The following is a 16,509-nucleotide window of genomic DNA, read 5'->3' as shown; positions in this document are numbered from 1 at the left end:
AAATCTCTGTGAGAATGTCCTCAGTTTCTTGAAAACCTGGTCTCAAATCATCTGGCACGCTGTCCCCACCCAGCTTCCATCCTATCTAGGGGTTTGAAAGCAAAAGGAAAAGCAGAGTCTTGTATTATCGCTCCATTTTGCACATTACACTGGGTAATGCCAGTAAATTATTTTTTAAATCTCAGCATTCCTCACTATCAAGCTCCCTCTCAAAGTACACTATAAAATAAGCAACTGTAACCAACACCACATCGCCAGAGGTTCCCTGGCCAAAACCAGATCTTTAAAATCTGAAATTTCCTTTAGCTTTCAAATAATAGATGCCACACTCAGCCTATACTCAGAATAGGACATTTAAAAGTTAACAGCATACAAGTAATACTAACTACTTAATAAATTAGGGTACAGTCAATCACAGCTTTAAATTTCCTTATTTTTGTCATAGAAACAGACATAATCACCAACTAGATTGCAGCTCACTACAGCCTTGACATGTTATAGAATTGATAGGTTTACAAGCCTCTCAGTAGAGTAAAACCACTTATTGAAGTGGCCACTTCATATAATGCCATTTTCAGCACTGCAATTCTTCCACTTCCTACCTCTCGTTCTCAATTAAAAGTTGAACTGCGGAAAGATGTAATGCATTCTGCTTGAAAGTTAAAAACAGATGTCTTACAACTACTAAAATACTGCATTAAAAAATGTTAACATCCTGCCCATCATTGTCTTGAGCTTTGAGATGTATTATCACTCATAACTTAACAAATGTTTCAAATTTAGCTGAAATGTGAACAACAATTGTACATTTATCCAGGTATGACAGAGTTAGGTATTTTAATGTGAAAATCTCAGATACTTAACTGAAACAATAAATTAGGATTATCACATTTATAGCATAAATGTGTTTATCGCTGTATTTATACTCTTAATATGAGAACTCCTAATGCAGCATTTAAGTTCAGTAATGTAGATCTATCGGAAAACTATATGATCCATGAATAAGGAAGAGGAAAAATACTCCTTTGATTTTAAATGAAGCGTAATGAATTCCAGATGTCTACAAGGAATGGTAGAAGTGAATTGCTAGCAGAAGTCAAATGCCTATAGAGCAAAAATATTGCTCTTTGTTGCAGTAGGTCTTTTCATGGATAAAATATGATTTGTCCTGCCTCCCTTCAAAAATTGTGTAAAAATCTGTTCAAAATCTATCTTTTTATATTACTTTGCAGATTCTATCCTTGTCACGAGATTGACATCAATTTTAGAGTACATCTTTCTCTGCAAAATCATCCCTAATCTTAAGTGAGCAATAATAAGGCAGGCTGTTTATCTGTCTTTTTCTATACCTGGGTAAATATCGTGAGCAGGCCCTGGAGAGTGTCCCATGGTATTATCTGCAGCATCATGCGGTGACGGGGGTGGCTGGAGGGGCTGGATTGTGAGGCAGTCAGTCAGGATGTCCTGGCCAAGCTCTAAGCTCGATCGCAACTGAAACACATACGATAAAAAAGGAGAGATGATTATAATATGGACAAAAAAAAAAAGGAAATAAATCACAAAAATCCTTAAGATACTGAAAAATTACAATGAAGAAACATTGAAGGCTTAGAGAAAGAAATGGAGCACAAGCAGAATTCTTCTCTGTTAAATCCTGGTTAACATCCTTCCATTTAGGAGGCATTTTTCAAATCTGAGGAAGGAAACTCTTCAGATGCTCAACAAGACGGTACTCAGGAAGAGGGCTACTTGTACAAATAGGACCTTAGACAGATGGACTTAGGCGTGTTCTCTTGTCACGCACTGCAAAAGAGAGAAGAGCGTCCCGATTCATGGATAATGGAGACTTACCAAATGTCTGACATCTCTTACATCAACAGAAGGATACTACAAAAAAACGGAAGTATTTTCCTCCTGGTTTAGTGCCCTGAGCTGGCTCACTGAAGGACCAGAAAAGCAAAGGTGCTTGTGGCAGTGGAAACGAGGGACTGGGAGTGAGCAGACGGGAGTGGGATCATTCAAGATGGTCAGCATGGAAGTGGTATCACTCTATATGGTCTAAAGATGTCTAGCGACCACGTTGTTAAAGTGACTAGGATTGTATTTGTTTCACATTATGGCTGAACTGATCTGAAAGTGAGTGCTCTGTCACTGACTAATCCCAGCTGCATGCACAGCCACTTGCCTGGTACCTGATCCACCAACAGCAAGTCTGTTTATCTGGCTGATCCAGCAGAAAATTCACACTGCAAACAATTAATAAACAAATTCATAAGAAGAGTTTTCCTTTGGATGAAATTGGATGCACAGTCTCATCCTGAGGCTACAATACAATACCGTGAAAAAATACAATTAAAAAAAAATACCCCCAAACCAAAATAAGGATAAGGAAAAAAGCCTGCTGCAGCACCCTGACATAAAGCTGTCCTAGCTGTAATGCAAAACTGCACCCTGAGGTTTATGGCAGATGGATGCTGCTGCAGGCTGCTGGGATTGCTGCCTGTCCTACCCCCCTGCCTCATGTTACTGTTATATATAAGAAAAATTTGCCTGTTCCTTACGGCCATCTCGACTCACAGGCTGGTGTATTCATTCGAAAGCATGAAAAAGGAGGGTCTATGCTCATATGCATGTGGGCCACTGCAGTGGCTGAGATGCAGATATACATCCTGTCCTATCACCCATGCTGATGAAGAGATGGTTCATGCAGCACGATGGACAGAAACCTGACCTAGTGCAACAGGATTTGCTGCACCCATGCGTCAGAGTCCCAAGAAGCAAATCTCACAGATGCCTTCTCTCTGATGCCATGAAAGGTGAGCAGGTAACAGTGACTAGTATATAACCTAGCACCTCTAACAAACTCCTAAGGGGAGGAAGAGCAACAACATGAGAAATTTCTGTCCATCCTGTACTCAGAAATGAAGTAAGAAGAGGCAGTGATTCTGAATGCAAATGTAGAAAGACCCATTGTTGTGCCACAAGATGCTGATAATCATCCAAATGACTTTTGATGATCAGATGTGCATTAGTATAGAACTGTTGCAACTGAGTGGAGAGTTGGTCTTATGCATCATAAGCACCTGAGGTAGGGTGACTGTAATAAAGAGATACAACACAGCCTATGATACCTATGCACAGACTATGCATGCTGCAGATTATTCCTTCTCTTAAAATATATAGTGATTCATTATTAAGCCTGAAGGTACACTACCTTTGTGAGGTATATTTGTTATTCTAGAACTTGCTGTTCTAGAATTGTATGGGATTGATGGTGGGAGGCGACAGAGAAAGAAGGTGGAAAGGGAAAAAGGGAAAAAGAAAGGGAAAAATACCTTGACAAATGCTTTTCATTTCTTATCCATATATTTACAATCTATTATAAGTACAAATGTTTCTTCCAGTGGTTGTCTGCTATTATCCACTAATTATTCTGTTTTTACTGCTATCACTAGTAACTTTTGATTTTTCATGAAATTAAGTGCATGTGAAATTAAATGCCAGATATATCCAGATTCAAATTCTTACAATTTACATTATTAATCAGCATTGTGTGACTTTACATTTCTATGGAGTCTAATATGAAAATAAATATGGAAAAAATCTGACTTCTATAACAAAATCAGGAGAAATAATAATTAACCGGATTTAACTGCTGCAGCCTGTTGCTTGCTTTGCTCTAAAGACAATGCATTTCTTTTCCAGCCTAGACTGTAGATTTATCAACCCGCTGTAAAAGACAGCTGACAATCTCTTTGAATTCTGTATAAATCATAACCCAGCACAAATCTCCCAGCATCCTGGCTCCCGACACCTTGCTTCCCTCATGATCACTCAGCTGAGCACCAGCACAAACATGCTGAGACTGAAAACTTGACATGTATTTTTGAGAACTACAAGGTTAGAAAGTTACCTTGCTGAAGGATGAAATCAGTAGCTGACAATTTTGCTATGCTGAGCACAGAAATTTTCCGTGTGCTGTAATGTAGCCTAAATTTATGCCTGACCAAGGTGCAAATTGACAATCAACTGCTCATCTCACTTATAACTTCCATGAATGAAATATTTGTTCTAAATAATATATTTTCCATTTTAATAGCTCAGTTGTACAGTAGACTTGTGAAGTTTTGTATTTGGAAATCTGAGACATTCCCATTATCACAATGTGGCAGTTTTTTCTAATACACAAAACCAATTACTATCAGTCATGACTTACCATTGTTTTACTTCTGTGACAATCAACTAATGTTTATCAGCTTTCAGAACAATGGATGGAAATTCTACTCCTGTGCACTTTAGGTATGATTAAATAATTACTCAAGATTAAATGACACAAGAACTAGTAATGACACAGAAGTAATTAGAAGGGAGTAAGAATCTACATTCTTCAATTTTCAATTTCAATATATCTGAGTCCGAGAACAGAGAGGTCCTATTGATTTGATGCATGACAAAATTTCAGGGAAAGTGTCTCCTTAAAAGAAAAGATCATTTGCTTTATATTCCTCTAACCAATGCGTGTTTTATCTGAGATCTGCATGTTTTTGTACAACCCGGCTAGTTTCTTCAGCATTATTCCTGTTCAACAGAAATCAGACACCATCAAGGAAAACATAAGAAAAGTGTGCTTGTGAATACACTTAGTCAGAACAGAAGTAGTTTAGGATTTCTCAACCATTATTAGTTTGTTTCCAACCCACATAAAATAGGATCTTAGTAACTTCAAAACCTTCCTATATGTACTCATATTAATTCTAGTTAATCAGCAAAGCTCAGACTCCTCCAGTCATTCAAACATGTCACTTATGTCATCAAATCACAGCATTTTACATCTTGCTTTTGTGAAAGCAGGCTTAATGGACTGCACATATGCTGTACACCTTGTAGAGTATTTCCATATGTAAGGCAGACATTGGTTAGAGTCTGTTTTGATGAAGGTTAGATCTGTGTTTGCCATGCCAAAAAAACCAGAAAAAAACCACTAAATTCTGCTATGTTTCATTGAGAGGAATTGTTTTACATGAACTGTAATAGCTTTACAAATGTGTTTTTCTTTACGTTGTAAAGCTAAAGAGGAATTTCTGCTATTTACATAGTCTGTGTATTAAGTTTACTAAGTGCTATTTGTCCAGTAGAGAATAAGCCAGTAGTCTTCCACTCATTTTTATTGTCCGTAAGTTAAGCAGTCACTGGGAGAGGAAAGCATGACCTGTCCACATAGAGCTACATATTGTACTAGTTTTTCTGAAGAGGTAGCCAGGACTTAGTATTTTCTTGTACAGTTAGAGTAAAATTACGTCCTGTTAGCATCATGACATTAACAGCACACAGATGTGACCACTAGAAAATTACAAGTTCAATATGAAGCCATGCTATGTGACAGAGTTTTTTATAGGTTTTTATTACATATAAAAATACACTCATATTATAGGTTTGCTTGCTAGATCATCCCTTTACTCCCGCAGATCAGCTTCAAGGTCCGGTGCTGTCTTGCACAGTACTAAACTTTTTTGACAACAAACAATAGAAGTTTACCCTTGCTGAAAGTTTACACTTGCTAAGTGTCCTAGTTCTTGCCTCTGGAGGCTACAGACATCTCGGGCAGACAAACAATGCAGACAGAAGGATTTCCTCAATAACTTTTGTTTCCAGTGAGTCATCTGGGCAGGATTTCCAGAGAGCCATGGCATTCCTTATTCTACTAATTGTCTACCGCATCTTTCAGATATGCATGCATGCTATTTTCACCTGCTCTTACATTCTGTTTCAATTAAATGAATTGAAAACACAATAAAACACAATAAAAATCAAGCTAAACTAGCCTATGTGCACAGTAGGGATGTTAGGTTCTGTACAAGAAATAGTTACTTTTGCTCTTCTCAAAGTGTCACCACAAACATTTGAGTTCAAATACAAAAATGGCTTCCATCTTTGCGACCTAGCGTAAATCAGGAGAACACATCTCCTGAAAAAAGTTTTTTTCAGCCTCTCACATTTTAATGAAAAGGACCTGGAACCTACACAGTCATCTAACTTTGGCAAATTTCAAGTCAAGAAGAAATTCTGATTTTGAAGCAATACTACAAGAAAGGAATCCTACCTTTATTATATATAGAACAGAGAGTTTTCTTTTGATTGGTATTATTCTAATATGAGGAATAGTTTGGTTATCTCCTCATTAAAATGATTTAGAACACTATTTAAAGGGGAAAAACTGCAGCTGGGACAGAGCTGAAAGGAAAGTTTGAATAAAAAAATCAAACTGAGAATCTCACTTTAAAGAAGGGAAGTACAGTTTGAGTGAGATGTATTGTAAGTTGCCATTTTCTGAAATAAACAAAAGAGCTTGTTCGGTCATACTTCTGTTGAAAACTGTTATTATTTTGCTCTACATACTTGGAAGTAATGTGTTTTAATGTAGAAGGCTCCTAAGGATGCTCCTTGTTTTCACAAATTTTGCTTTCATTTTTTTTTCTCATTCTACTCATACAACTGGAAAGCATCTTGTCATACAACTGTATGCAGATGCGCGCACGCGCACACACACACATATATATATTACCTATGAGTCTTCCTATTTCATTCTCTTCTTCTTGCAGTTCTAAGAGGCTTGTAGCTGGTTTTTGTGTGAACAGCAATCTAGGAGCTGAGCTGTGCCACTCAAAAGGCAGGAAATAATAATTCTTTTCTGCCAGACTGATTTGGAGATAGCTAGTATATGATGTTGCTACACATCAGCTTTTCCAAATAAATGCAGCCTGACAAAGAAACCACTTGTACTGCAGAATGATTTGCTTTCCCTTTTGAAAATAAAGCTGTTTGGCAAATTTTCACATCAGGAGTTGAATAACGTGGAACTCATCCACCTGGTACTTCATTTACCACAACTATCTTTTTCTTACTGTCACAGGTGACCAAAAATCGCCATGAAAATCAATAGATAACATCAGGAATTATTAGTACACAGAAACAAAGATTTTCCGATTTCACATTATTTTTTAAACTCTACATCACCCTTTATATAACACTGGCCTTCACGTTAAATATTTGACTTTGTGTTAATCTCCACTGGAACTTAAGTTCATGCATGTACCAGTTCCTCCAAGGAAATACCCCTCTGTTGAAAATAATACCTTGATTAGAGCCTAAGACTAGAACTTTGGCAGCTTTCTAGTAACAGCTCCAGATTATTAGCCTTCAGGCATATGATTTTTACTCCTGCAAAGATTCCTTAGGACATCCCTGTAGAGTTTCATCCACTGTCTGTGAGTTGTCTGTTTAGCGTGTGTGTTTTCTGGCTAGATGGTGATGTGAAGTGCTGGCTGGGCTTGACCTGACAATTTTCGGAGTTCCTACAGCCTCCCATTTGTAAAAATTGTAAAAATTGTAGAATTTGTAAAAACCCAACCTGAAACAGAAATGCCCATTTCTGTTTCAGGTTGGGTATTTTCTTGTTGTTAAAGACCTAATTCAGCTTACAGTGTAGTCTCAGAAATAACAGTGTCAGCAGACGGGGCAGAGCTCTTCAGCACGAGGAGGAAACAAATGGGCAGATGAAGGCCCTCCTAATACGAGGACTGCCAGTGAAGCCAGTATATCATTGCTTCAGGAGAAGTACTAAGGACTCCAAAATCAGTCCCTGCCAGTGCAGGCCAGCTGCCAATACCCACCTCCAGCAGTGTGAAATCTGCATGCCAACGATGGTTTCACAGGAGGTCCCAGCCTGAACAGGGACACTCAATGAGGACAGTTAAAGACTTGAAGGGTGTTTGAGCTGCTGTCAGGGCACTTAACTGCAGCCTCTTAGGCATCCTTTACACAGCTTCAATCTTGCTTGCTGGTGATCATATACTGGTGATGCTTAAGTAGCATCATGTACGGGATAGCACATTTAAAGCCCAGACTGAAGTGTGACTGCATAATGAGAATCATAGAATTATAGAATCATAGAATCATTTAGGTTGGAAAAGGCCTTTAAGGTCAGCAAGTCCAACCATTAACCTAGCACTGCCCTGCCCACCACTAAACCATGTCTAAGTGCCATGTCTACGCATCTTTTAAATAACTCCAGGGATGGTGACTCAACCACTTCCCTGGGCAGCCTGGTCCAATGAAGAAATTTTTCCTAATACCCAAGCTAAACCTCCTCTGATGCAACTTGAGGCCATTTCCTCTTATCCTGTCACTTGCTACTTGGGAGAAGAGACCTTACTACAACCTCCTTTCACATACTTATAGAGAGCAATAAGATCTCCCCTCAGCCTCCTTTTCTCCAGGCTAAACAACCCCAGCTCCCTCAGCCGCTCCTCATAAGACTTGTGCTCTAGACCCTTCACCAGTTTCATTGCTCTTCTTTGGACATGCTCCAGCACCTCAGTGTCTTTATTGCAGTGACGGGCCCAAAACACAGTATTCAAGGTGTTGCCTCACTAGTGCAGAGTACAAAGGGACAATCACTTCCGTAGCCCTGCTGGCCACACTATTATTCCTGATACCAAGTCAGGATGCTATTGGCCTTCTTGGCCACCTGGGCACACTGCTGGCTCATATTCAGACATCTGTCGACCAACACCTCCAGGTGTTGGTCCTTTTCCGCCAGTCAGCTTTCGAGCCACTCTTCCCCAAGCCTGTAGCGCTGCATGGGGTTGTTGTGACCCAAGTGCAGGACCCGGCACTTGGCCTTGTTGAACCTCAAACCGTTGGTCTCAGCACATCAATCCAGCCTGTCCAGATCCCTCTGTAGAGCCTTCCTACCCTCAAGCAGATCAACACTACAGCCTAACTTGGTGTCATCTGCAAACTTACTCACGGTGCATTCAATCCCCTTGTCCAAATGATTCATAAAGATATTAGACAGAACTGGTCCCAGTAATAAGCCCTGGGGAACACCACTTGTGACCACCACCAACTGGATTTAACTCCATTCACCACCACTCTTTGGGCCTGGCCAAACAGCCAGTTTTTTAACCAACAAGGAGTACACCTGTCCAAGCCATGAGCAGCCGGTTTCTCCAGGAGAACACTGTGGGAAACCATGTCAACGGCTTTACTAAAGTCTAGTTAGACAACATCCACAGCCTTTCCCTCACCCACTTAGTGGGTCATCTTGTTGTAGAACGAGATCAGGTTAGTCAAGCAGGACCTGCCTTTCATAAAGCCATGCTGACTGGTCCTGGTTGCCTACTTGTTCTGTCTGTGCCACATGCTGGCACTCAAGATGACCTGCTTCATAACCTTCCCAGACACCAAAGTCAGACTGACAGGCCTGTAGTTCCCCTCATCCTCTGTCCGGCCCTTCTTGTGGATGGGTGTCACATTTGCTAACCTGCAGTCAAGTGGGATCTCTCTGGTTAGACAGGACTGCTGGTAAATGATGGAAAGTGGCTTCGTGAGCACTTCTACCAGCTCCCTCAGTACCCTTGAGTGGATCCCATCAGGCCCCATAGACTTGTGTGTGTCTAAGTTCCAGCCAAAGCTCTCTGTTCAGCCACGCTGGTCTTCTTCCCAGCCAGTTCATCTTCTAGCACATAGGAATGGCCTACTTCTCCCCCTTTAAGATTTCTTTCTTGAAGAATAGACAGCCTTCCTGGAACCCTTTGCCCTTCAGGACTGCCTCCCAAGGCACTATGTCAACCAGGCTGCTAAACAAAGAAGGGTTCCTGCTCTCTCAAGCCCGCCTTCATGCATAGGCTGTGGCAGGGAAGTGAAGACACACAAATGCAGAAAAGGATATTGTTTGCTACCAAAAATGAACCTGAAGAATACAAAATGCTACGGGCATGCGCTGACAGCTGTTTACAGATTTTGAGACAATTTGGATTTTTTTTATCATGTGTGTAAAAGCAACGAGGGTGACGGCACTTATTCCTTGTGATGCACTTTTCAACACATCATGCTGCTGAAGCTCACAGGAGTACCTGCTCAGGGCAGAAACCAAGTGCAAGGAGGAACCATGATGTGAAATAGCAAATGTTAACATCAGAGTGAACGAACAATCCCCTGGTTATAACAACTGCCACCACACCATGAAAAACATAGTGGGGTTCCGATGTTTCTTCTTCCCTGGAGAGCAGAGCTCTACGTGCACCAGTGGCAAAGCATGTCGTCCACAATGGAGCTTCCTTGTGAGGCACGACTCCTGTATCCCACCACAGCGCACATCACTGCTGCTGCAGCAGCTGGGGCTGGGGGGGTGTCAGCCACAGCCAGTCCTCCATTGCATTCAGGGTCTGTTTTCCTGTTTCTCACTGACCACACTCAAAAGAACTGGTCATTCGTAGTCTCAAAAGTTTTCCAACAAATTGTATGACTAAATTCCTTAAACACTGCTGCCCGTTCGTAATCCCTTTCTGCCAACATCCCTTTCAGGAAAAATTGCTGCACGCCATGGTGCCTGATTTATATTTCATTTTGAAAACAGGAAGTAAAGGGATTAAAGTTGGGGATTAAAACACTTACTCTTCACTGCATTTTTTCTGCAGAATAGTTTCTTCGTTGCCATGGGCACTGCTTACTGACCCTTAGTCCCTGAATGCACTTCTTTTTGCATTAGTGACATCTTTTAAATAGACTCCATAGAGAACAAATGAGGGAAAATATCCTTATGTTCAACTGCTCTCAAAGCAAGAAAATAGATTTGCTTCCCTTTCAATCCATTCTCTCCCTTTTGCAGTTTTAACAGTGAAATCTGAACTAAGAGTTTGAACAAGGGCAAGCGAAACCTGAAAGACCCAGAAGCAGACTGGGCTCATACTGTCAGATTTGGCTGCTTGCTGTCTCCGAGGCAGGTGTTCACAAACAGAGCAGTTTCTCCAGATTAATATAGTCACATAATGGACAATGTCACTGGTAACTAGCTTAGTGCCCCAATAACCTGCTGAAATACTAATGATGTAATGCTCTAACCCTCCTTGACTCCCTCCTTCCACATCAATTAAACATTCTGAGTGAGAAAAAATAAAGTTAACTTATTTTCCTAAGAAACGCAGTAAGCATTGTTTCCTGAGTCACAAAAAAGCCTAGTTCAAATACTGAGAAATGAAAGGAAAAACTGGAAATAAGTGTTGCGAAATTAAATAAACCGAAGATACTAGCTAAAAAGAGTCACCAGACATTGTTTTCTATTCACGTTCTCCACTAAATCTAAATGCTGGTGTAAAATTTTGTTTATGCCAAAATCTTTAAACAAATTGGTAGCTTCATCAATTGTGCAGGAAAATCAACATGTGTTTAGAACAAAAAAGCCTACTTCTACTATAAAACAATATAAACAATGAACAATCAAGAAGTGTGCAGCCCTGTAAGAAGCCAGAGCTCTGTATTATTTTGCTGAAGGAATAATGTATTTGCTGACACGACCCACAAAATACAAAGGTAAACTATCTCTCAAATCTTGATAGAAAACTCCATGCTAACCTGTTAATGAAAATACTTGTATGTCTTATTTCCAGAGAAATACTGTTCAATAAGGGTATATCATGCCTTTAAGCACTTTGGTTTTTTCCCATTTCTCCTAACATTTCCATTGTAAGGTGGACAGGTTTATATACATTATACATAACAGAGCTCTAAGAGATGAACTGTTAGAAAAGGAATATAAAATGACTAGCCTTCAGAAGAATTCAGTTATTGAGATCTGTCTCTAAAGGTGGAGATTTTATATTGCCTTTTTGCGAATATGGGGGTGGCACAGTGGCAGAAGAGCAATACCTGCAGGATCATTATTAGCTGTGCAAGGTGGCTTCTGTGAAGCTCCCTCAGCTGAGATGGGAACCCTGGTCAAGGTCAGCACAGGCCACTCTGCAAGGCAATTCCAGGAACTGCTTTGGTCAGACGACCCATATCCTTATTTCATTATTTCCAACACGCTCCACAGCTAGTGTGGACTGCTCTGCTCTACTAGACTCTACTACAGTCCAAAGTAGGAATGCATGTGGCTGAGGTGTCCTACAGCCTGCTTCATCTCAGGAGTGCAGTGTAGCACCTTTTTTCTTTATTGTAATCAGGAAAAGTATTCTGAAAACTAGCCATCGCTAGCTGATTGGTTTTAGAAAAAGCAATAAATGCAACATGGAAGAAATCATGCACAAACAGCAGCAGGATTAGAGAGGCCCTGATTGCCTGTCCTTTATTTCTCCTCACAATAACAACTGAAAAGATCTCTTTCCAAACAGATTTCAAAGGAACAAATCTTGGAAGAGTCCATCTTCATTGGGAGAATGTTTTGACAACTTCCCAAAAGCACCATTCAACCATGGTTTTAGAATTGACCAAGCTGTGTCAAAAAGGAAGATGAAATAACCAAGCTGGAAGTCTGTGCACATATCCCTTATCTTCTGAGGTCTCACCACCCTTTTCATTCCTTAGTGATTTGGTAGATGTACCATATACACTACAATTCCAAAAAAACCTCCCCAAGGTGTAGACAACTTTCAGAAATGTCCTTTGGACTGCCTTTCCCAAAGCTCTGCCTCCATGATATTTGCTTTGTGGTAGAGACAGTACAAAAATTCTGTCCTGGAACAAGTACAATTGCTGTGTTAGAATAAGACTAAGTACAAATCAAATAAATAAATAAGAAGCAAAATACAGTTAAGCCTAAACACTGCATGCTTTAGCTGATCTATGCTCCTCAGCATAGTATTGAAAAATCCAGTAGAGACCATATACTCTGTTATGCACCTGCTGAGGTGTTAAGCTATCAGGTCAGCTGAATACATGCCTGGTTTCATCCAGACCCATCTGAACGAGCTGAGATGATGCAGGTTTCCAGGAGACAAACAGCTTTCAGAGGCAATTGCCAGGTAAGCATTCCATATCTCAAAGCTTATCTGTACAATGTATCTGATCCATAACTAATTTACACAACAAGATCAATGACATGGTCTGGGCTCTGTTAACACTGCCAACGAATCAAAGAATGATCATCTGGAAGATGATATTATTTGGTATATATTGTCTTTCAGTTCAAGGCCCAGACTAAGAGTTGTCTTGGTTACCTGTACTGCTCAAATTATTTTTTCCTTTTTTGCACAAAGATGGAGCTAACCAGTTGGATTCTTACCTATTGCACTGTCGTTTAATTAAATGGAAACAATATTTTAAATATTTTTTTCTTTTTGGCAGGATACACTGGCTTAAAGAACATGACAACAGTTGTTCATTGGTATAATTATTGATAAAATTAAAACTGTATCTAAAAGCATAGCCATTGCATTGTTCAGATGATAAGGTAAATGTTACCAAACCGATCTTGTCCTTGCTAAACAACTGTATGAAATCAAAGCAATCTTTTTTTTATTATCTCTTATCTGTTTGAAATGCATTTTTTTAAAAGAGAAAGCTTTTAAAAAAGGCAGTAGACGTTGCAGATGTTCATGACAAGATCTACACAAAGCCAGTGGAGGGTCTATTCCATTCACAGTGAGACTTGTATTGTAATACTTAAAAATGAATTAAATATTTTCTTAAGATTTACAAATACAGATTTCTTCAGCAAGACTCCTGCAGAAATAACAATTTTTTGTCATGGTATACTTGTATGAAAAAGATAATGTCCTTATACTTGTAAAAGGCTAAGTGCTAGCTTGCACAACAAACAGATCTTCATGAAGAGCAAAATGGTAGTATTCACCTTTTTTCATATTACTGGATATGTAACAGTGCAGGCTCTGTATTTTGTTAATGGTATGTTGCATAATTTCGTTTTCACAACTTCAATAAAAAGACTTAGAAACTAAAGGAGCTATGGATTCATATTTTCAAATACAGTATCATCAGTTCATGGATGAAAGAAATTTGCTGTTTACTGAAAACACAAAGTGTAACCAACTGAAAATAAGCTTACTTGTGTCAAGTAGTGCCCTATTTTTTGACTAGTCCACAGGCTGACTCAAGGAACAAAATTACTTGGCCCTGTTGAAGGTACCAAAGCAATGCGCTCATCTGGAGCTTTCCTTATTACAACTGCTCTACAGATGAGAGCTATAGGATCTATAAGCATAATGATTCATCCTGACTTCACGTAGGTAATATTTCTACCATTAACAGCTGCATCTAATATTATAGGCTGGCAATTTTCAGAGGCAGCCTGTACTCAGAACAAAAAGTATCAGTGTACAAATGGTTTTCAGATATTATGAAGTCAGAAAATAGTGTTAGTGTTTTGTAAGAAGAATAAATAATATGAAGATTAGCTAGAGCAAGTATCTGCCTCATTCATCCTTCTGTTTTCCTAACCTTTTCTTCTGATTCACTGCACTTCCACAAAGCAAGCCAAGTAATTATATTGTTTTTACTGGGTATTTGAAACAAGAAATCAAATAGCAATTTTAACTCATGAATTTATCCTCCTTGTCCTTTCATTTCAAAAATCCTGCATGTTTACCATTGATTCTGCGAAACAATCACTTTAGGCTGTTACAGCCCCTCTTCATATGAAAGCTGCTAGTTCAGGAAGTGACTCAGCTAAAAACTGGATTTCTGTCCTTTGTAGAGTTTCCCAAAAGGGAAAAAAAAAGCACTCATTTCTCTTTCTGGTCCCAGTCTGCCTTGAAAATGCACAAAGATTGAAAAAGCTGATCAGTTGTTAGGTAATTATTGATGTGAGATGAAAAGAAAAGCTAAATGGTTCATGAGACCCTAAATTAACATGAGGTCCAAGCTAGATAAAGATTAGCAAATACACAGCATGTCAAATGTTTAAGTGGCATTTACCTGTATGTTTTCTATGCTTTCTAAATTGACACTGTAGTTGAACTCTGCAGATGGAAAAAAAAGAAACAGGGTGAAAGGTGAGAGAATATAGGAGTATCTGGGGTGGAAGAAAGTCCTGAGGCTGGTTTTACCACAGCATACGCACCTCAGCCACCTACAGGTGTTCAGTTTGGGGTGCATACCCTAAAGACAAAAAGCTACAAAGGTGGAAGATTGAGTAAGAAAGGAAATTGAAACAGGAAAGGATTATAAAAATAGAATGAGAGAAGGAAAAAAGCAGGAGAATACATAAGTTAAGGCTATGCAGCCTGAAAGTTATTTTAAAGCATCAATTTAGAAGCAGATGCTTCTTCCAGATCAGGCCCAAGATCCACACAGACTGCGTTAAGTTATGTACACTGTGTCCACTAGTGGCTGGCATTTCAGGAGAAAGGGTGAGAAACCTCAAATAAGCACTACAGAATAACCATGTTTTTACCTAATCTATTTAGGTAGATGCTGACTTCTAGCCTGAAGCACGATCTTGAAGCACCGATATCCCTTGCAAATCTCATGTTTATTTTTTAACCCTGTCTCACTGTCCACAGAAATATCCATTTCCTTTTGAATCCCCTACAGCTCTTATCTTCCATTCTAGGTTGTGGTAATAAATACCACACGGGAACTGTTCAACTTACAAAAAAAATTTCTGAAGTTTGTTGTCCTTTCAAAGTTGAAAGGAGGACATGACTGAGAAGAGGACAGGTTTTAACATGTCCAGGGGCATGCTGTGCATTAGCATTCCTCTCAGCATCACCTCATGCTCTCCTTTTAGGTGCTGCCTAGTTTTCTGTCACTGACTTCCCCGCTTAGAAGGAGCTCCATCCATCTTCCCTGATGGAAGATGAAATCCAGGCGCAGTCAGTGATTTTTAAAGTAAGATAGGAATCACTGCTTTTTATCCCACCAATATATTTTAAAAGTACAGACTGAATACTACGATGCGTAGAGACTATACCTAAAATGTTTGCTACATGTTTTCAGCATCTGTTCCCAGGTGTTTGCATGGGAAACAGGCAAACATGTTTGGGTACATGTTTGCCCTCACGTTGATGAAGAATTTTACAAATTACACAAAGACTATTAAAGCAGGCATGGCGCTCTTTACTCTTCTGCTTTCCTTTGAAAAGTAAATGAAATTTTATTGTACTATCCACTAACTTGCTTGCATTAAATATATTTGTGCCGGGATCTTGGTCTACAGTGGCTGCCTTACAAGATTTGCAGAAAAGGCATTTTTGCCTTACATGGTAAGCCATAAACACATATCAACAAAAGTTACTTAAAATACTTCAGAGATGGAAATTTATCTGTATCAGATTGCATAATCTGGCCCCATCTCAGAGGGCCAAGGAAAGGGCCAAATCTTTAAAGACAGATCGAGAAAATCTGGGCTGAAGACTCAATGTAATGTTTAGCACAGCAAGTAGCTGATTCTGCTGTTATGAATATACTTCATGCAGCTATTTTAAGCCTATGCAACATCAGAGACACATTTGCAGGTACAGTCTTGGAGAGCCATCAACTTAAGACACCACAATAATGTCACTTGGTGTGTAGGGGGAGGTTAAAAGGAGGATTAAAATCAGTCAGGCAGGATATATTAAATGAATCCATGACTAACAGAGTATGACACAAAAGGGTTTCATTCTTTTCAACAGAACAGATCCCTAGGGCTGGAAGTATTACTCCACTGTGCCTTTATCACCTTGGAATTTTTATGGTTATTCTTGATGAATTCACATTTTTGTAAAG

General features: G+C 39.4%; 1 protein-coding gene across 3 annotated transcripts in view; it reads right to left on the bottom strand.

Annotated features, from left to right (window-relative positions):
• Window positions 1-16,509, bottom strand: part of GLIS3 (GLIS family zinc finger 3) — a 167,463-nt gene that overhangs the window by 29,389 nt on the left and 121,565 nt on the right. For all 3 annotated transcript variants that reach the window (XM_054186083.1, XM_054186080.1, XM_054186081.1), the window contains exon 6: window positions 1,350-1,491. In XM_054186083.1, the coding sequence (XP_054042058.1) occupies window positions 1,350-1,491 (142 nt within the window). The remainder of the gene's footprint in view (window positions 1-1,349; window positions 1,492-16,509) is intronic.

The sequence above is a fragment of the Rissa tridactyla genome, chromosome Z (genome assembly GCF_028500815.1).
Source record: "Rissa tridactyla isolate bRisTri1 chromosome Z, bRisTri1.patW.cur.20221130, whole genome shotgun sequence".
In the NCBI taxonomy this organism is placed as follows: domain Eukaryota; kingdom Metazoa; phylum Chordata; class Aves; order Charadriiformes; family Laridae; genus Rissa; species Rissa tridactyla.
This window is presented reverse-complemented; position numbering and strand designations above follow the sequence as displayed.